The 24730-nt window shown below is 36.3% G+C and overlaps 1 protein-coding gene across 3 annotated transcripts in view; it reads right to left on the bottom strand.

Moving 5' to 3' along the window:
• The window catches only part of LOC147609958 (protein LAZ1 homolog 1-like), a 119559-nt gene extending 98622 nt beyond the window's left edge, over nt 1-20937 (bottom strand). For all 3 annotated transcript variants that reach the window (XM_086787095.1, XM_086787096.1, XM_086787097.1), the window contains exon 1: nt 20612-20937. In XM_086787095.1, the coding sequence (XP_086643221.1) occupies nt 20612-20809 (198 nt within the window). In that variant the 5' untranslated portion in view covers nt 20810-20937. The remainder of the gene's footprint in view (nt 1-20611) is intronic.
• Between the last annotated feature and the right edge of the window lie 3793 nt (nt 20938-24730).

Below are 24730 nucleotides of genomic sequence, written 5' to 3'. Positions count from 1 at the left end.
GTTAGGTCTCCACGACCTTAATCACAAGACGGTCAAAATGCTTTCCCAGCATTCTTGACATAAAACAGCCATTTACAAACAGCATTTACAAACAGTTTACAAATACAATTTCTATATTAACTCTAATTTTTCCACATTATCCCTCATATAATCCACATTACTTATTCCTCATTCCATTTATATGTGTACTCATCCAATCACATCATTTTCCATCTCTTCACTTCAGATTCCTTCACATCACATATCATATATTCACATCCACATCCACATCCACATTCACATCCATACATCCACATCCACATGTTTACCTCCATTTTCACATCCTCATTTATACATCCACATCCCATATCCACATTCATACATACACATCCATATCCACATCCATACATCCACATCCACATGCATACATCCACTATCACGTCCTCATTCATACATCCACATCCACATGCATACATCCACTATCACGTCCTCATTCATACATCCATATCCACATACATACATACATCCACATCCACATTCCCATTCACATCTATACATCCACATCTACATCCACATACATACATACATCCACATCCACATTCCACATTCACTTCTATACAACCACGTCTACATCCACATTCACATCTATGCATATACATCTTCATGCATACATCCATTTTCACATGCATACATCCACACTACCATCTCCACATCCACACATCCACATACATACATCCATTTTCACATTCCCATTCATATAACCCCATATACCTTCATATCTAATCTTTTATATCACATCCATTCTCACCCTATCACAACCCATATACATCTTATCTCATCTCATACACTTCTTATCTCATCCCATACACATCTTATCACATCTTAACTCATCTTATATGCATCTTATCATATCTTATCACTTCCCATATCTTTTATGCATACTTCTATGCATGAAATTTAATTTTGCTAAAAGTAACACTTTTATAATAAAATTATCATCTCTTATGCATACCTCTATGCATGAAATTCAATTATGCTAAAAGTAACACTTTTATAATAAAATATTCATCTCTTATGCATACCTCTATGCATGAATTTTAATTATTGTAAAAGTAACACTTTTATAATAAAATATTCATCTCTTATGCATACCTCTATGCATGAATTTCAATTATTGTAAAAGTAACACTTTTATAATAAAATATTCATCTCTTATGCATACCTCTATGCATGAAATTCAATTATGCTAAAAGTAACACTTTTGATATAAAAATTTATCCATTATGCATACTTCTATGCATGAAAATAAAAATGATAAAAGTAACACTTTTGATATAAAAATTTATCCATTATGCATACTTCTATGCATGTAAATAAAAATGATAAAAGTAACACTTTTGATATAAAAATTTTCCTTTATGCATACTTCTATGCATGAAAATTAAAAATGATAAAAGTAACACTTTTGATATAAAAATTTATCCTTTATGCATACTTTTATGTATGAAAATAAAAATGATAAAAATAACACTTTTGATATAAAAATTTATCCATTATGCATACTTCTATGCATGAAAATAAAAATGGTAAAAATAACACTTTTGATATAAAAATTTATTCATTATGCATACTTCTATGCATGAAATAAAAATGGTAAAAATAACACTTTTGATATAAAAACTTATCCTTTATGCATGATATTAAAATTTAATTTCTCCATGATTATAATGAAATTCTTTCAATTAATCTAGGATGATAATTCCTAGAATATGGTAGGAAGTCCTCTTTTTATGCTTTGAATGAGATTATTTTATGCATAATTTTTATAAAAATTTTGCCATAGCTCCGCTGCTATGACTGATAAATCTCAATTTTTCTAAGGGATAATGCTTATCATTAAGGAAATAATTAAAAATAATCTCTAATTGGATTATTAATCCATAATGGATTGAATCATTAATATACATAAACTAAAAGCATAGAAAAAAAAACCATTAATTTGGCCTCAAGCATAGCTTAATCTTGGATTAAGGAAAAGCTTTATGAAAAGCTTCTTTTGGATTGAGAATGGGTCATGAGTATGACCATTTCTTGAGTGAGAGAGAGAAATTACATAAAAACCATTAGAATTTAAACATAAATGAAAATTAACTTCAATAGCATTTATTAAATTATGTAACTCTTCACTACTATTCACCAATTAACTTCAATAGCATTTAAAAAAACCATACCAATTAAGCTTCTCAAGCTTGAGAGGGGTTGAGAAGAGAGAAACATTGAGAAATTATAGAAAAGAGCAATATTCACTAATTACCTTACAACTTGCTTGATTCTTTGTTCACGGTAGAGGCCCCCAACTAATCAATTGGTTAAGTATGTTGATGGAGCCACTAATGGGGATTGAAGAAAGAGGGAAGCTCCAAAAACTAGTGAATTATTAAATGAATTCACAGTTCTTGGCTTAGGTGGAGTAGAGTAACGATGCATAAACACTATCTATTTTTCAACAAGGGGGAGGCTTCTATTTATAGGAAAAATTGAGCTCCTAACCAAACAAACTGATTCTAGAATTTTCTAAATCAGTTTGGTCAATATTTGACCATTTTTAGGTCAGTTAAGCTAACTTTTTGGAACTAGACTTGAATGAGGAGAGAGGAGAGATGAAATATCTCAATTTTTATGAGTTTAAAACTCATTCAAGCATGTGAAATATGCACCTCCTTTAAAGAACTCCCCTTCCTTACATATGTGTCATAATGGAATCATTTTAATATTGCTCATAGTTTTTTTACTAATAAACCTTGTACATTTTCAACTCTTCATCTTATGTGAAATATGCACCTCCTTTAAAGAACTCCCCTTCCTTACATATGTGTCATAATGGAATCATTTTAATATTTCTCATAGTTTTTTTACTAATAAACCTTGTACATTTTCAACTCTTCATCTTATGTGAGCATTTAAGGGACTCCCCTTCCTTACATATGTGTCATAATAAAATCATTATACCCAAAATATCTCATATTTTTAATATTGCATATAGTTTTTTACTAATAAACCTTGTACATTTTCAACTCTTCACCTCATGTGAGCATTTACTCATTTTTGGGTATTTTCTTTTTTACAAGTTGGATTTATCTCCTCCCTACACATGGATTGATGCTATTGGTCCATAGGAACCTTAATTGGACCATAGTCTAAAGATTTCTGAAAATCTAGACCCTTAGGCTAAGGTTCTTTATACCTATTTTCAATTAATTCTAATTGCACATTGGAAAATTCTTTTTGAATTTCTGTTTCAGGGGAACTCATCTGAATTAGAAGAGATATTTTTCTATCCAAAAATATTCAAAATCTGAATATTCTCTCTCTAGAATATTTTTCTCTCTCTAGGCTAAAACAGATAGAAACAAGGTCTTTATATTTCTGAAGAGGGATTGATTACAGGGAAAGATACTAGACATCAAAAAGGGGGTGGGGGAGGAATCTTACATTCTACCCCACTTAAAAAATGCGAGATGTCCTCATCTCGCAAACTGGGATAATTTCGCAAGATGCACGAATATGAGACTTAGGGAAAAATTTTAATCAAGATTAACCACCAAGAAACGTCTTAAAGAGAGCAAGATTCAAAATAAGAACAAGATTAAACTTTATTCATTCTCGGAACTTATACAGTAAAGATAGAAGAACTCTTTACACTTCCATAAGCCCGTCCATCATATGATCACAAAAGCAGTCCTCACAAGCTGCACAAGTATAAGGTAACTCATCTATGGGAATAATTCTGTTGGTTATTGCTGCACCTATCTCAGTGGTATGAGGTGATCTAACAAAAGGACCTCTGAGAGGCAAGCCAAAAATGGGATAAAGGCATATCTTCTCATGAGGAAGAAAACATGCCAGTAAGAAGACCCGCTCAGAAAACCCAAGATGCCTTGATCTCATGACACAGTAGTATCGGGGACCCAAACCCAAAGCTTCAATAACCATGGCCAAGCGGACATTGTTACGAAAGTGCTGCTGACCCCAGGGTGTTACCCTAGTTATGTTTTGATAGGTCCGCCATTTGGTTTGCGCTACAGAAGTTCCCAAGTGAGGGAAAAGTGAGCGCTCATACTGCTCTATAAAATCCTTCTTCACAGATTCACTTGCGTCTTGAAGGTGAGGAATCATTATGGATAAAACTAGTTCTTGTTGCCAAGCCATGAAGGAGATTAAGAAAGAAAGGAGATCGATGGAAGTAAGATTACTGTGAGCGATAAGTAAAAGTTACGACTTATATAAAGGAAGGAGCTAGCGTAACTTAGAAGCCAACGGTAACTTGCCACCACTGAAGTTTTACCGTCTTTCCATGATTTGGGTTTGACACATTTTTCTATAGAAGGCATTAAGAATTTTGAGATGAAGAGATAAAAGAAGCTTGTAGGCTAAGTCACCTACTTTCATTGAATTCAGATATAAGGCTCACAATATTTGGGGGATAACTTCATATACTCCCCAAGAGATAAAGAACTTCTTTTGGGCCGTACTCGAATGAAGACCAAAACCTTGATATCCAAAACATCCATTCTCACTTCTGAACTCATTGTTCTGAATCCTTAAAATAGGTGGGACTCTTGAGAAGTATTTTAGGAAAAGGGTCTTCCTTTGTTAAACAGAACTTTCTTTTATTTTAGAGAGGGAATAATTATAAGATCAGAAAGGGAGATTCTTACTCCTGTATACCTCGAAGGCTGGGGAGGAATCTTACATTCTACCCCACTTAAAAAGTGCGAGATGTCCTCATCTCGCAAGGTAGAGGACAACTCTTTTTCTTAACATCCAATTTTATTTTGGGGTTCCTTATATTCTGGTCAACCCAACAGAACACTGGGATAAATATCCCTTATATAGAACTCATCATTAATATTCAGATCATATCATTCATATCTTTAACATGATAATGGTCCATTAGACCGAAAAATTTCCTTCTGAACATTCCTCCACGGGAATTTCAGTCAAGCAAGTTCTCAATTTGTCATCCCTTAACTTGATCTACTGATCAAGTGTTAACAGTAACAATTTGACAGCACAACCCACTAATCTCATAGTGATTTGCTGAATTCATTATCATCATTCCAGTTATGAATATCATCACTGGGACTCGTCCCATTCATCCTCATTGTGGTTTCGCTCAGCTTATTACATTTCAACTAAATTTTGAAAATCATCATTTTTCAATCAGAATCCAAATCAATTCATCAATTCTCAAACAGAATTAAAAATCATATCAACCACATTCGAATTCGTCATCTGGATAGCATTAACGCTTATAATTTCAAGTCTTAGATTTACTCGTATATACTGTCAGTAAAGAGCTGCAGTATACTCTCGGTATATACGGGTAGTCGTGGCTCTTGGAATTATAAGGTAAATACCATCATGTCTAGGCCTCAAGCAAGTCAGGGATTCTATATAATTACGGTACTTCCATCTGAAGACCCAATTACCAAATTACGAATTTCAGTTTGAATATCAAATTGTATGAATTATATCACACAATTACAACCTTTTTGTGCTTCTTGATAAATTTTTGACATATTTGTCTTCTCAGTTGATCTTTATTAACCAAATGCTCTGATACCAACTGTGAGATCCCTGTTCCCACCGCGCAACGGATTCGGGGTACTAGCAGCGGAAGTAGCACTTCTTGCGCGAGGCAGGGTCCCACACTCGGGGCCTCGCCCACGGATATCCGGACAAGAGACTAATCCGTCGGTTTGTCCAAAATCGAAACTGGAAAAACTTCCTTTACCCGGAAAGCATGGGCGATTCCACCAGGATAACTCTTTACTCTAACGTAGTCAAGATCATTACGGATCAATTGATTTGACCAAGTACCGTTAAAGGTACAGTCAGATCAGTTGATCCGTAATGATCTTGACTACGTTAGAGTAAAGAGTTATCCTGGTGGAATCGCCCATGCTTTCCGGGTAAAGGAAGTTTTTCCAGTTTCGATTTTGGACAAACCGACGGATTAGTCTCTTGTCCGGATATCCGTGGGCGAGGCCCCGAGTGTGGGACCCTGCCTCGCGCAAGAAGTGCTACTTCCGCTGCTAGTACCCCGAATCCGTTGCGCGGTGGGAACAGGGATCTCACATTCGGCGCGGGACAGGGGTCCCACAGTCGGGGCCTCACCCACGGATATCCGGATAAGAGACTAATCCGTCGGTTGTTCCAAAACCGAACCCGGAAAAACTTCCTTTACCGGAAAGCACGGGCGATTCCACCTGGATAACTTTTTACTCTAACGTAGTCAAGAACATTTCTGTTCGAGCTGATCCAATTGCATCTATAAGATACATGGTCAGATTAAGGAAGAAACTTGCACTTGGATCATTGGGATCAACGCTTTTTTCCCCATTCAAGAGGCACAGCCGTTGATTCCTATCCATAGAACAGTTACTGTCCGGGATTTATTTTATCTATCGTAAAAATAAAAGTTTGAGTCTCGATTTACGGATCCATCAGTCCAGCCTAACCCCATCCGATCCCATGGGTTAGCCAACCGCCCAACCACTGTAGTGATGGGATCCAATTTGGAATTTGGTTAGGTTTTGTCCCGGGTACCAAGGAAAAGAGTTCCAAGACCCCCTAGCCGGAAGTTCATGCAAACATAAAACTAGCCACACCACTTACACACCCAATATGAAATTGCCTTTTTCTTAGCATCAGCTAACTTTAAAACAATCCTTTAATGAAACCATAGTACCACTGATCACAATCTTTCAATTTATCCGGTTGATTCATAATTTCCCATCATTCCTTCATCAGAGTATCTATGGCATCATTGGCAACTAGAACGCTCACCACCTGTCCACACAGAGGCCGTTTCCATAGTTCCTAGCCCATAATACTCGGCAATATAATCACTTATCAAGATGGACTCTCGTTGAAGATCAGCAAGATCAACCAACAGATCCATATAAAAGAGCCATGGACTCATCCGTTGAGGACCAGCAAGGTCAGTCAACCAGATCCATGCTCGGTTTCACAAAACAACTCTTACTCCTTGTTCCAATATCTTCCTCGACGCACGCGTGGGTATCCTGGGCGACCCAGAGCCCGAGCACCGTATGGTCAGCACCCTCTAGGATCCTTCGCAGGTGACCTAGCGCTTCACTCATAGGCCGCTTCCTTGGTCCCTCATCCACCGTACCGGAAGCTCACCATTTTAATCGAACCGAGGCTGGTCAAGACCTCGGCCGACCTTGCTACGCGAGACGTCCTCCATTGACTCTCCGTCAGCAGTTGCAACTTTATCAGTTAGGTCTCCACGACCTTAATCACAAGACGGTCAAAATGCTTTCCCAGCATTCTTGACATAAAACAGCCATTTACAAACAGCATTTACAAACAGTTTACAAATACAATTTCTATATTAACTCTAATTTTTCCACATTATCCCTCATATAATCCACATTACTTATTCCTCATTCCATTTATATGTGTACTCATCCAATCACATCATTTTCCATCTCTTCACTTCAGATTCCTTCACATCACATATCATATATTCACATCCACATCCACATCCACATTCACATCCATACATCCACATCCACATGTTTACCTCCATTTTCACATCCTCATTTATACATCCACATCCCATATCCACATTCATACATACACATCCATATCCACATCCATACATCCACATCCACATGCATACATCCACTATCACGTCCTCATTCATACATCCACATCCACATGCATACATCCACTATCACGTCCTCATTCATACATCCATATCCACATACATACATACATCCACATCCACATTCCCATTCACATCTATACATCCACATCTACATCCACATACATACATACATCCACATCCACATTCCACATTCACTTCTATACAACCACGTCTACATCCACATTCACATCTATGCATATACATCTTCATGCATACATCCATTTTCACATGCATACATCCACACTACCATCTCCACATCCACACATCCACATACATACATCCATTTTCACATTCCCATTCATATAACCCCATATACCTTCATATCTAATCTTTTATATCACATCCATTCTCACCCTATCACAACCCATATACATCTTATCTCATCTCATACACTTCTTATCTCATCCCATACACATCTTATCACATCTTAACTCATCTTATATGCATCTTATCATATCTTATCACTTCCCATATCTTTTATGCATACTTCTATGCATGAAATTTAATTTTGCTAAAAGTAACACTTTTATAATAAAATTATCATCTCTTATGCATACCTCTATGCATGAAATTCAATTATGCTAAAAGTAACACTTTTATAATAAAATATTCATCTCTTATGCATACCTCTATGCATGAATTTTAATTATTGTAAAAGTAACACTTTTATAATAAAATATTCATCTCTTATGCATACCTCTATGCATGAATTTCAATTATTGTAAAAGTAACACTTTTATAATAAAATATTCATCTCTTATGCATACCTCTATGCATGAAATTCAATTATGCTAAAAGTAACACTTTTGATATAAAAATTTATCCATTATGCATACTTCTATGCATGAAAATAAAAATGATAAAAGTAACACTTTTGATATAAAAATTTATCCATTATGCATACTTCTATGCATGTAAATAAAAATGATAAAAGTAACACTTTTGATATAAAAATTTTCCTTTATGCATACTTCTATGCATGAAAATTAAAAATGATAAAAGTAACACTTTTGATATAAAAATTTATCCTTTATGCATACTTTTATGTATGAAAATAAAAATGATAAAAATAACACTTTTGATATAAAAATTTATCCATTATGCATACTTCTATGCATGAAAATAAAAATGGTAAAAATAACACTTTTGATATAAAAATTTATTCATTATGCATACTTCTATGCATGAAATAAAAATGGTAAAAATAACACTTTTGATATAAAAACTTATCCTTTATGCATGATATTAAAATTTAATTTCTCCATGATTATAATGAAATTCTTTCAATTAATCTAGGATGATAATTCCTAGAATATGGTAGGAAGTCCTCTTTTTATGCTTTGAATGAGATTATTTTATGCATAATTTTTATAAAAATTTTGCCATAGCTCCGCTGCTATGACTGATAAATCTCAATTTTTCTAAGGGATAATGCTTATCATTAAGGAAATAATTAAAAATAATCTCTAATTGGATTATTAATCCATAATGGATTGAATCATTAATATACATAAACTAAAAGCATAGAAAAAAAAACCATTAATTTGGCCTCAAGCATAGCTTAATCTTGGATTAAGGAAAAGCTTTATGAAAAGCTTCTTTTGGATTGAGAATGGGTCATGAGTATGACCATTTCTTGAGTGAGAGAGAGAAATTACATAAAAACCATTAGAATTTAAACATAAATGAAAATTAACTTCAATAGCATTTATTAAATTATGTAACTCTTCACTACTATTCACCAATTAACTTCAATAGCATTTAAAAAAACCATACCAATTAAGCTTCTCAAGCTTGAGAGGGGTTGAGAAGAGAGAAACATTGAGAAATTATAGAAAAGAGCAATATTCACTAATTACCTTACAACTTGCTTGATTCTTTGTTCACGGTAGAGGCCCCCAACTAATCAATTGGTTAAGTATGTTGATGGAGCCACTAATGGGGATTGAAGAAAGAGGGAAGCTCCAAAAACTAGTGAATTATTAAATGAATTCACAGTTCTTGGCTTAGGTGGAGTAGAGTAACGATGCATAAACACTATCTATTTTTCAACAAGGGGGAGGCTTCTATTTATAGGAAAAATTGAGCTCCTAACCAAACAAACTGATTCTAGAATTTTCTAAATCAGTTTGGTCAATATTTGACCATTTTTAGGTCAGTTAAGCTAACTTTTTGGAACTAGACTTGAATGAGGAGAGAGGAGAGATGAAATATCTCAATTTTTATGAGTTTAAAACTCATTCAAGCATGTGAAATATGCACCTCCTTTAAAGAACTCCCCTTCCTTACATATGTGTCATAATGGAATCATTTTAATATTGCTCATAGTTTTTTTACTAATAAACCTTGTACATTTTCAACTCTTCATCTTATGTGAAATATGCACCTCCTTTAAAGAACTCCCCTTCCTTACATATGTGTCATAATGGAATCATTTTAATATTTCTCATAGTTTTTTTACTAATAAACCTTGTACATTTTCAACTCTTCATCTTATGTGAGCATTTAAGGGACTCCCCTTCCTTACATATGTGTCATAATAAAATCATTATACCCAAAATATCTCATATTTTTAATATTGCATATAGTTTTTTACTAATAAACCTTGTACATTTTCAACTCTTCACCTCATGTGAGCATTTACTCATTTTTGGGTATTTTCTTTTTTACAAGTTGGATTTATCTCCTCCCTACACATGGATTGATGCTATTGGTCCATAGGAACCTTAATTGGACCATAGTCTAAAGATTTCTGAAAATCTAGACCCTTAGGCTAAGGTTCTTTATACCTATTTTCAATTAATTCTAATTGCACATTGGAAAATTCTTTTTGAATTTCTGTTTCAGGGGAACTCATCTGAATTAGAAGAGATATTTTTCTATCCAAAAATATTCAAAATCTGAATATTCTCTCTCTAGAATATTTTTCTCTCTCTAGGCTAAAACAGATAGAAACAAGGTCTTTATATTTCTGAAGAGGGATTGATTACAGGGAAAGATACTAGACATCAAAAAGGGGGTGGGGGAGGAATCTTACATTCTACCCCACTTAAAAAATGCGAGATGTCCTCATCTCGCAAACTGGGATAATTTCGCAAGATGCACGAATATGAGACTTAGGGAAAAATTTTAATCAAGATTAACCACCAAGAAACGTCTTAAAGAGAGCAAGATTCAAAATAAGAACAAGATTAAACTTTATTCATTCTCGGAACTTATACAGTAAAGATAGAAGAACTCTTTACACTTCCATAAGCCCGTCCATCATATGATCACAAAAGCAGTCCTCACAAGCTGCACAAGTATAAGGTAACTCATCTATGGGAATAATTCTGTTGGTTATTGCTGCACCTATCTCAGTGGTATGAGGTGATCTAACAAAAGGACCTCTGAGAGGCAAGCCAAAAATGGGATAAAGGCATATCTTCTCATGAGGAAGAAAACATGCCAGTAAGAAGACCCGCTCAGAAAACCCAAGATGCCTTGATCTCATGACACAGTAGTATCGGGGACCCAAACCCAAAGCTTCAATAACCATGGCCAAGCGGACATTGTTACGAAAGTGCTGCTGACCCCAGGGTGTTACCCTAGTTATGTTTTGATAGGTCCGCCATTTGGTTTGCGCTACAGAAGTTCCCAAGTGAGGGAAAAGTGAGCGCTCATACTGCTCTATAAAATCCTTCTTCACAGATTCACTTGCGTCTTGAAGGTGAGGAATCATTATGGATAAAACTAGTTCTTGTTGCCAAGCCATGAAGGAGATTAAGAAAGAAAGGAGATCGATGGAAGTAAGATTACTGTGAGCGATAAGTAAAAGTTACGACTTATATAAAGGAAGGAGCTAGCGTAACTTAGAAGCCAACGGTAACTTGCCACCACTGAAGTTTTACCGTCTTTCCATGATTTGGGTTTGACACATTTTTCTATAGAAGGCATTAAGAATTTTGAGATGAAGAGATAAAAGAAGCTTGTAGGCTAAGTCACCTACTTTCATTGAATTCAGATATAAGGCTCACAATATTTGGGGGATAACTTCATATACTCCCCAAGAGATAAAGAACTTCTTTTGGGCCGTACTCGAATGAAGACCAAAACCTTGATATCCAAAACATCCATTCTCACTTCTGAACTCATTGTTCTGAATCCTTAAAATAGGTGGGACTCTTGAGAAGTATTTTAGGAAAAGGGTCTTCCTTTGTTAAACAGAACTTTCTTTTATTTTAGAGAGGGAATAATTATAAGATCAGAAAGGGAGATTCTTACTCCTGTATACCTCGAAGGCTGGGGAGGAATCTTACACCCACGAGAAGCACTAGATGGACCCCTCGAGTTTGGCACTTCCAAAGGGTTGCCTTGGCTGTCCATTGTGTTCAAAGTTTGCTAAAAGCGGGATGTCCAGTACATAGGTTCGTTTCCCCACTAGGAAGAGGGAAACAACCGTGCTCTGATACCAATGAAACCGATCCCGTCAAGTGGGAAGGACTCCGTTGGACACCCACACGCTTAATAGCACAACTTTAAAACCACAAATTTGAAATGGACAACTTTAAAACAACTTGAATTTAAATGAACAGAAATGGAAAGATGGACACCAGCACTGGGGCCGGAACGGGCCGACCCCCCCCCTCAATATATGATATATTTATTGGGAGTATTTAAAGAATACAATGCTCCATGGGTTCTGAGAACCAGATAATGTCCATGTACATATGAAAACAGTACCAAACAAGTAGGCTCGGATTTCGATGTAGAAGTTCGAAGCAGATCGACCACTAGTGTGGTCCAATCGCTACGGTCCTGTGCTTTCACTGGACTCCGCGGAGAGCACCACACTGGTGTTCCGAGACCACGCACAGACAGGCGCTCTCGTACTAACGCCTGGCTCTCCCGATCTCAGCACCTTTGGACCGAGGTTCGCCCATATAGCTTGGACAACCCGGCACCGAACGGGTGTAGGCCGAGCGGGACGAATCTTTTACCAGATTTAAACATTAAATGCTTTACTCAAATCTGAAAATCACTTACTTGTAATTGGTTGATAAAAGACCAATACTTGTAGTATGATGAAGTCTTCCAGGTGATGAAGAAGCAGTTGCCTTGTGGAGAACCACCAAGACAAGAGTCACCGCAAAAGATCACAGCCACCTGCTGTGAAAGAAGGTGAGGCTTGTGTAGTAGCCAACTGAAGATAGCCTCCCGCTGTAAGCTCAGCCGCCTGAGAGAGAAAAGAAGCCACCAAGTTTGGAGGAGGCACCAGGCTGCTGTGCGCAGCTATTTAGCTGCAGCCTGCGTAGCTTTCTGTAGATGGTAGCTTGCTGTAGATGGGCTTGATTGCAGCCTGTAGAGGGGCAAGAGCAGCCGACAGCAGAAGGTACAGCTCGTTGAAGGAGTCGCCTGTAGAGGTGAACGTGGTGTAGGCGCATCCACCTGTGGTGTAGAGAGCAGCCCACAGGATAACCAGCGCAGCCACCAGTTTAGGTTGTAACCGCCAGCAGGGTGCACATAAGTGTAGTCGCCTTAAGGAAGATCATGCGCAGCAGTACAGCCTGTGGGTAAACACCAACCTGCGCAGCCACCTGGATGACAACATGCGCAGCAGTACGGAGATAGGTGGTGGCCACCTGCTGTGCAGTTCGCAGCCAGCCGCCTGGGGACAGGTACGTGCATAATAAAAGAGCCGCCTGCTGTAAATTCAGTCGCCAGCAGAGATGGGGAAGAGCCTGCGCCTGATTGCAGAGGCGTAGGTGACGACTTCTTGGTCTTCACGTGGAAGGAGAATCGGGTGATCAAAATCCACGTTAGGAAGAAGCGATGATGTCCCACGCTTGAAGGAAGGCCCTTTTTTAATAAAATTGAAAGTGGAGATACAACTCAAGATTTCCACGCATGCATGTGGGGGATTAGTGGGGGTTGGTGACCATGCCCACCCCCACACTCACTTAAAAGTGAGGCTCCCCACCTTGGCCCCAAAGTGGGTGCCCAAAGGGGGTGCCCACTTTTAAATAAGTGTGAACCCCTAACCTTATAAATCAAAGGGTTAGAATTTAATAACATTAAACAACATGTACTATATACTTACCACCTGTTCACATGCACTGAAACTCGTCAGAATACAGGGCAGACTTCACGACTCACTGGCAGGCGTCCCCGCTCAGTAAGTAACACGTCAAGCAGGCAAACACACAAATACATGTCATGCGAAAACAGTTTCAAACATGCAAAATATGTGTGCATGTGCAAATAGTAACATGGACATATCTCCCGTTCATGGAACATGTACAAAATATCTGTCGGCACAAAACTGGCACGACATTTATTACATAAAAACCTGGTCTTCCTATGGAGTGACAATCCCATAGGTAAGACACAGTTCCAGGCACGAGTTTCCCTAGGTGTGACAGTCCCATAGGTAAAACACGGCACGAATACTGGCTCTTCCATGGCGTGACAGTCCCATGGATCGAACACAGTCCAGGTCATACACGGGTGGCACTGATCTGGCTCCCGTCCATACGACACCATCCTGCTAACACACGGGTGGCACCAGTCTGGCTCCCGTCCATGTCAGCAAAATACTGGCCTCTTCACATGAGACACCGGCCTGGCCTCAAGTGAACGAGACGCAAAAATGTGGGAATGGACCAAATGGTCGGCCAATTGGTGACACGTACATACATGATACTACATACTACAATACATCATCGATGGGCTAGAAGGAGATAGATGTCCAATGCCTAGAGAGCTATAACATATCAAAAGTCTACATCATCACCAACATCTGCATGATCATCAACATGATCACTACTAGAGTGTCCATCAAGAGAGTTCTCTGAAGAGGACTCTTCGAAGGTGGACGAGACACTCTGGGGATCATTCTCGCTAAGTAGGTTGCCATCATCATCAAACAAGGGCTCTCTAGGCAGTGGGGTATCATCATGAGGGGGCAATGGAATATCATCATGAAGGCGGGGATTGGAGCTCGAGGATCCCCGCCTCACATATGTGCGAAGGCCACCCTTTGCCGATGCCGAAGGCGGAGGCCTATGAACTCCAACTGCTCGGGCCCCCGTCCATGCTGACTCCTGGTGCTGCGAGTATCTGCTGCCACAAGCTCACTATAGAGCTCCATGAAGATTGCCTCGTCCTCATCATCAGGCAATATGATCGCTTGCCTAATATGGCAATGGCAAGTGCACACGCTGACAAACAGCTCCCTATAGGCTGCAAATGGCGATGAATGGCTCTCTAGAAGACTGAAATTGCTCCACGCAACAGCAACAACAACAACAACAACGACGACGACGACAAAATAAAAAATAAAAAATAAAAAAAATCGTACGGTATCGTACGAATCCGTACGGTACCGTACCGTACAGCAAGTACGTACGATTTCAGTCATACGACGTACGGAACTAAGCCTGATACCATAGCTTATGAAACCCATCATTTGCATGATGCAAAGCTTTCTTTGGGCATTTATTGTTGGCTGCTAGTTCAGGTGTGAACCCCATAGTCACAGGGATGGGCATTTTTAGACTCGCGAATGTTGGGGATGGGAGCATCTTCCCGTTCCATGTCACTCTATAGTCACAGGGAATGGCCATTCTCAATCTTTTCCGTCCCCGTTCCCCGTCCCCATTTCGCGTCCCATGTGACTATGGTGAACCCACCTTACTCGCGGGCACTTTTCCCTTGTGACTGGACACAGGTTTTTTCCCCATGTGAACACACTTATGTGTGTTGGGCACTTAGCCCTAGGCTTTTTAGTACTCACTTGTACTTTCATTTCATATCATTATTGAGTACATCTTCTCCAGCACTCTCACGTTTTCTCTGTGCTTGAGGTTGTGTGTGTGTGTGTGTGTGTGTGTGTGTGTGTGTGTGTGTGTGTGTGTGTGTGTGTGTGCAGGCTAGCTGCCCTCCTACCCAACATTGGTATTAGAGTAGGGTGCTAACATTGGTATTAGAGTAGGGTGCTGCTTGGGTTAGGGTTACCCCCATTGCCCTTGAGCTTCTCCTCAAGCTTCAGCCTATTGTGCATACACGCCACATTCTCCCATGTACTGCCCGATTGTACTTCTGCATGCTGCTGTTCTACGCGCTGTTGTTGCAGCCCGGTGAATTCCTCGCCAGCGTCGTCGCTGCCCTGTGCGCCCAACTGCACGCCGCCTTTCAGCGCTGCCGCCCTGTGCGCCCTCGCTGCCCAGCACCGCCCGTCGATTGTACCTTCGTTGCCCCAAATCTGCGTCGCCCTGCCCCAAATCTGCGCCCTGCCCTGCGCCACCCTGTTGTTCGCCGCCAAGTCTTGCTGTGTGTCGACTAAAGCGGCCGTGCTCTTTTCGACCTCGCACCTGCCGACTAAACCTGTGTGCCGACTGTACCTGCTGCCTGCCTTCCAACTTGTTGAAGCCGCCCACTGCAAGCTTAGTAATTTTCTTACTGATTTTTTCTGCAATTTTTTAAAAATTCAAAAATTGCTAGAAAATTAGCAAATTAACTACATTATTTTTGGGGCTTTTCACCATTGAGCCTACAATTGCAACATTGGCACACATTGGCATTGATTTCAGCAGTCCATTGATTATCTTGCTATTTATCTCCCGCATTCTTACGGTTTTGTTGGGCATTGCCTACTCGGGGTGACTTGTAACAGATTTGCTGTGTTGTCATGGCCAACAGTAATAATGACCTCTTTGGAATGCTATCTCAAGAGGACAAGCTCAATGGGGATAACTACCCTATGTGGGCTTATATGATGCGTCATGTATTGGTTGCCAAGAATGTATAGCTATATGTGGATGGCACTGAGAGCGTCCTCTTGCACCTGCTCCAGCGGAAGATGAAGTGATTCCCGCTCACCCTCCTGCAGGTCCACCTCCTCGTCGTCCTCCTACTCAGCAGCAGCGTACTTGGGATGCTAGGGATGCTCAGGCCCATGCGTTGATTGCTCTCACGTACCGCAGGCATATCGTTCCGCACATTCGTTCCTGCACCACTGCAAAGGGTGCTTGGGATACCTTGGCAACATTGTATTCAGGCCCACCGCAATGAGGCTCGTGTAGCGTACACAAATATACACACATAGCATATGTACATACATACATACACATAAATACATATCATACATTCCTAGGATTAGCCAACTCAACCTTCAAAAGGATGTGATGCCAGGCAGGATCTTTTCAACTTGAATCCATTAGTAGACACCTAAAGAGAGAAAACATGTAGCGCTTCTCCACACACGCACACGTGTGTGTGTGTGTGTGTGTGTGTGCGTGCACTGTGTACACACATATATGTGTACATATATATACATACACACACACACACACACACACACACACATATATATATATATATTGTGTGTGTGCACAATGTGTGTGTGTGTAAACATAAATTTACATACATTTTATACGCACACATACATACATGCATGATGTATGTATGTATGCATATACACACACACATACACATATATAAATACGTATATATAGATTGTGTGTGTGTGTGTACAATATATATATATATATATATATATACACATATATGTGTGTGCATAATTATAAATTTACATACATTTTATACACACACAAACATACATGCATGCATGATGTGTGTATGTATGCATACACACACAAACATACATACATGCATGATGTGTGAACATACATGCATGATGTGTGTATGTACGCATATACACACAAATATACATGCATGCATGATGTATGTATGTTTATATGGATATATACATACATTTTATACACACAAACATACATACATGCATGTCAATGTCCCTGGAGGAATTATTATTCCACAGGATTACCCTATGTTTGACTATTTTTAAGAGGTGAAGCTTGAGGCTACGAAGCATATTTTTCCTATTGAGGGTAGAATTGAGACAAAGGAAAAGAGCCTTGCATTGAGAGCTCTTAAGAAGTTTGATCTCGTTCAAATGGAAGCTCAAAGGCGAGTTTATAGGTACTTTTTTGATATGTCAACATAATTGGTCATGTCCATCTTTATGGCAACTTAGTGGATTGTTCTTCGTATTATGCAGATTCTTTTTGTGGTTGAAAGAAAAGAGCCACATGTATGTATGTATGTTTGTGTGTGTATACATACACAAATCATGCATGTATGTATGTTTGTGTGTGTATAAAATGTGTGTATACATACACACATCATGCATGTATGTATGTTTGTGTGTATAAAATGTATGTGTATACATACATACATCATGCATGTATGTATGTATGTATGTATGTATGTATATATATATGTATGTATGTATGTATGTATATGTCTATGTACATATATATATATACATACATATGTACATATATGTATATATATATGTATATACATGTGTATATATACATATGTATATATATGTATGTATGTACATATATGTATGTATATATGTATATATACATGTATATGTATATATATGTGTATACATATATATACATATACATATATATACATGTATATATACATATGTATATATATGTGTATACATATATATACATATACATATATATACATATGTATATATACATATGTATATATACATATACATGTATATACATATATACATATATATATATATATATATATATATATATATATACATGCATGCATGATGTATGTATGTTTATATGCATATATACATACATTTTATACACACAAATATACATACATGCATGATGTGTGTATGCATATACATACATACACACATCATGCATGTATGTATGTTTGTGTGTGTGTATACATACACAAATCATGCATGTATGTATGTTTGTGTGTGTATAAAATGTGTGTATACATACACACATCATGCATGTATGTATGTTTGTGTGTGTATAAAATGTATGTGTATACATACATACATCATGCATGTATGTATGTATGTATATATATATATACATGTATATATATGCATATACATATATGTATATATATATGTATATATATACATTATGTATATATATATACATATGTATATGTATATACATATATATATGTATATATATATACATATATATATGTATATACATATATATATGTATATACATATATGTATATACATCTATATATATACATATATATATGTATATACATATATGTATATATATATACATATATATATGTATATACATATATATATGTATATACATAATGTATATGTATATACATAATGTATATATATACATATATATATACATATATGTATATGCATATATATACATGTATATATATATATATATACATATATATATACATATGTGTATAAAATGTATGTGTATACATACATACATCATGCATGTATGTATATATACATATATATATACATGTGTATATACATGTATATACATGTATATACATATATATATGTATATACATATATATACATGTATATATGTATATATACATATATATATACATGTATATATATATATATATACATGTATATATACATGTATGTATATACATACATGTATATATATATGTATATATGTATATACATATATATATGTACATACATGTACATATATATATGTATATACATATGTATGTATACATGTATGTATATATACATGTATGTATATATATGCATATACATGTATATATACATGTATGTATATATATATATATATATATATATATATACATATATATATATATACATGTATATATGTATATATACATGTATATGTATGTATATATATATATATATGTACATATATATACATGTATATGTATATATATACATATATATATGTATATACATATATATATGTACATACATGTACATATATATATGTATATACATATGTATATACATATATAGATGTATATATATATATACATATATATATGTATATACATATATATATGTACATACATGTACATATATATATGTATATACATATGTATATACATATATATATGTACATACATGTACATATACATGTATATATATGTCTATGTACATATATATACATACATACATATGTACATATATGTATATATATATGTATATACATGTGTATATATACATATGTATATATATGTATGTATGTACATATATGTATGTATATATGTATATATACATGTATATATATGTATATGTATATATATGTGTATACATATATATACATATACATATATATACATGTATATATACATATATGTATATATATATATACATGTATACTATATACACATATACACATATATATATACATATGTATATATACATATATGTATATACATATGTATATATACATATATGTATATATATATACATGTATACATACATATTATACACACATATATATATACATGTATACATATATATACATATGTATATATATATATACATGTATACTATATACATATATACACATATATATATCCATATGTATATATACATATATGTATATACATATGTATATATATATATACATGTATACATACATATTATACACATATATATATACATATACATATATATACATGTATACATACATATTATACACATATATATATATGTATATACATGTACATATATGTACATGTATATATGTATATATATACATGTATATACATGTACATATATATACATATGTATACATATATATATGTATACATATGTACATGTATATACATGTACATACATATATATATGTATACATATGTACATATATATATATATGTATACATATTATATATGTACATACATATATATATATATGTATACATATTTTATATATATATATATATATATATATATATATATATATATATATAATATGTATACATATATATATATATATATGTGGTGGGTGTGTGTGATGTTTTAAAATTGGTAGTGGTTAAGAGCCGTACCTGTGGGTGGTTGTAATTTGTAAGGTGCGAAAAGATGAGGTAGAAGGAAAGTGAAAGGGCAGCCAGCACAAAGACTGAGGCGATGACAACAGCCCAAGTATGCAAAGAGTGCGACCGTGCTACGTTCTCTTGTAGAAACAAGAAGGGTAACATTGCTATCGTGTTGACAATCTTGTCTCCCAAAAAAAAAAAAAACATTTTGCTGTTTTTTTGGATACCGAAAATGCCCACAAATCATTTTGCCTGTGATTTTTTGGAGTTTCCAAAATGCCTCAGAAGAAAAATCATTTGAGCCTGATTTTTGAGAACCCCGAAAAGAAAATAAGTAAGAACACGATATATATATATATATATAATTTGGCTGATGTGATATATACAGGTTATTTTTCTCGAATAAGTTTAGGGGTATAATTTAACACTTTTTGTGAGAGGCTATGTGCTGGGTTATGCCACAGGCGTCCACGTGTTGCCCCACACACCTCCTTTAGGCTCACTTAAGAGGCGTTTCACACGCTCCTCACCAAAGGCAAGGCTTTGATGAGGTTGGACGGTTAATCTTTGATTAAGTTCACAGCCCCTGTTATTATGCATTTACAGCTTACCTAAGAGGCGTTTCACACCCTCCTCGTCGTATGAGGGCCCGGTTTGGATGGGTTCCACCATCGATGACATTAGTGTATTTAATGACTTTAGGATTACTCCTGTACACATAATTCGCTTAGTTTTAATTACTTGAGGTGTTTAAAGATATCTTGGACCATCTTTTTAATTCCAAAGAGTCTTCTAATGGGTATTGCAAGTAGGGCTTTGATGGACCATATTTGCCTCCCCGCCCATCTTTACAATATGTGCAACCACGTGTGGTGCTGATGAATGACCACATTCCCTTATGCTCTTCCTATTTAAAGAATGTGGGTAAGAAAAGACAATTAACATTACATCCAATCCGTAAAAGTCACCTAGACTTATCTAGTGAATAAGAATTATTCTCATACCTTTACAGTTCACATTGTCCTTATAGGTTATAGTAGATTTTTTTGTTCCTTACATAAAGTATCATTGTTACGACTATGTTACAAAAGCATTGAAGTGCTTGAACTTATACAACTTCCCCAATTAACAACTGCTTGTTAATCTACTTACTTCTAGGTTTTTCTTTACACTAGGTTGATACATGATATGGACTTGGGAAAAAATGTCTTCTTTCTAGGTTTCTTAACTCTTAGTTTAGGTTGATACATGATATGGACTTGGGAAAAAATGTCTTCTTTCTAGGTTTCTTAACTCTTAGTTTATAAGTTCACACACATTATCATGCTTTGCCAACAATTACAAAGTCCCTAACTCTCTCATCAAGCTTGCCAACAATAACGAAATCCCTAACTCTCCCATGTGTGCTTCCAATATTTTTATGGGGTCTACAGTTAAAGGATATGCTTCTTGCCTACGTGAGTGTGTGTGTGCATGCGCACACGTGCAAACACGCACGTGATCACCACCACGCAATCAAAGAATGTGTGCATCAAAAAAATCAAATATTTACAATCCTTGATCCACAATGCTAGGGAATTTGAAGAATATGGGATGAGCTCATAGGTAATGAAGTCCCACAGGCCAATGACATGCTAGAGTCAATCCAAAGCAGTTGGGTTTGTTGTTAACCACATTAGTTAACATGGTTGGCCAACACCAACTAGTGAAGGCAGACACACCAACACTGAGAGAAACAAGGAGATAAATTATGGCATCTATAACAACCAATAAACAAGCACTCGTGATGATGATCAAGGTGTTACTTCCATAATTCTTGCTTCAAGAGTGCTCCCAGTGAATATGCTTCACAATTGTATTATGTGAAACACTATTGTATTTGTATGAGACCATGAATGAGCCAAAACTATCATAATGGACACACTTAAAATGAGCGTGAACACAATTGTATTATGTGAAACACTATTGTATTTGTATGAGACCATGAATGAGCCAAAACTATCATAATGGACACACTTAAAATGAGCGTGAACACTTATGGCCTTGAATATATACCAATTTCTCATGTGAACACTTATGGCCTTGAATATATACCAATTTCTCATGTGAACACTTATGGCCGTGTGAACACTTATGGCCATGTATATATACCGATTTCTCATGTGAACGCTTATGCCCATGTATATATACCAATTTCTGTCATCATTAGTGCAATTACTCTTATGCTTAACCCTCTTGCTAATTACGTTCTTAAGCCTTGCTAGTGTGCTTGTGAGAGAGAGTGTGTGGGTGAGAGGTGAGCAGAGGACACTACCCATGGAGGGAGCTACACCAAAGTGATAACTCTAACCATTTATATAGTAGTGATGTATGGACATAAGCTAATAATAGGCTGGGACACTTTTCTCCTCTTTATTAGGTTTTCTTCCCCCGAGCGTATATACACACTCTAATGAGTGTGTGTAAGTGACCTTATCATGTCATGTCTTTTGTACTTCACTCACGCTCATCAATCTACTTTGAGTGTTGTGCTTCTATCTATATCTTCTTGCTTGCTACATTTATGTGTGGGTAATTGGTATGAAAGTAGGTTCTCTTGGCCTCCTTGTCATCTTCTCCTTGGGTTGCTCTTTTGTTCGTTTGAGATTCAACAGCATCTTAGGTGGAGAAGGTATACCCTACAGTGTGATGTTAATTACGTTTTTGCACATTTTGGGATGTTTTGGGACTTGTTTGCATGCCATAGCGTTTTTACAAACATCATAAGGGACTGTTAATTTGAACTATGTTTGTTTGATTTTGGGTTTTCTACACTGCAACAACACTTGGTGTGCACATATACAGCCATCGTATCTTCGAGCTTATTCATCAAAAATCTTCAAAATAGCATCGTCAACATTATTATCGATTTCTGCATTCCTACTAAAAAGTAACATTTCCACACTCTAAACTTTGTCATTTTTCATACACTTTACATGTTTCCTTCACCATCAGTGATCTATTGGTAGACATCTCGATTGCATTTAGTGGGCATTGACACAGTACCTGCAGGTAGTTGGCATGCATTTCATGTTAAAGATTAGTTATTTGCAAGCTGAAATGGTAGGGCAATGATATATTTGGGATGCTTTCCGCCCCGAGGATAAGCTTGACAAGACCAACTACTCGTTGTGGTCATATATGATGTGTCATGTATTGGTTTGCCAAAGGGCTTTGGAATGTCGTCATTGGCATTGAGGCATGCTCTACTCGTGTAGTAATATGCTTACAGTCTCCAAGACCAAACCGTGTAAGCAACCTCTATATGTACTTTGACTACAACATCACAATACTATCATCATGCTATATATGTCCAAATAATAATGCAGCGAGTCCAAATCTATCATCTCAAATGACACATGTAATTCAGCCTTGAAGATTCATTAGGACATGTGAGCAGTATATCATCAATGTCTATAATGATGACACAAATAATTTTTTTCCTCTTTACATAGAGGAGGGTACTCTCAATTAGACTTTTGTAAAAACCATTTGCAATCAACTATGTGTTTATCTTCTAATACCGTGCTCTAGGAGCCTGCTTAAGGCCATATAAAGCTTTTCTTAATCTACATACTTTAGACTCATGTCCCTTCTCAATAAATCCATGAGGCTAAGATACATAAGACTCCTCATGCAAATCATCATTTAAGAAGGTATTCTTGATATCCAACTAATGTATATTCCAACCATGATGTGCTACCACCAATGCAATAATACACTTGATCATCTTAGTCATATGAGACGTGGGTGCAAAGCTCTCATCATAATTTATGCCCTTCTCTTCAGCATAACCCTTTGCAACAACAAGCCTCGCCTTATAGCAGCTAATGTGACCATTAGCTTTACACTTAAGCTTATAAACCCATGTCTAGTAGTCATACGAGACATGGGTGCAAAGGTCTCATCATAATCTATGCCCTTCTCTTGAGCATAACCATAAGCCTTGCTGTGTAGCAATCACTGCGGCTACTTAAGCGTATAAACCCACTTTGTACCAATGGCATTTTTACCATAAGGAAAATCTACTAAATCCCACTTTGTACCAATGGCATTTCTACTAAATCCCAAGTGTCATTTTTACCATAA

Source organism: Cibotium barometz, chromosome 50 (genome assembly GCF_041138505.1).
Source record: "Cibotium barometz isolate CiBa-2024 chromosome 50, ASM4113850v1, whole genome shotgun sequence".
In the NCBI taxonomy this organism is placed as follows: Eukaryota; Viridiplantae; Streptophyta; class Polypodiopsida; order Cyatheales; family Cibotiaceae; genus Cibotium; species Cibotium barometz.
Note: the sequence above shows the minus strand (reverse complement) of the source record. Positions and strands in the feature narration are given on the sequence as shown.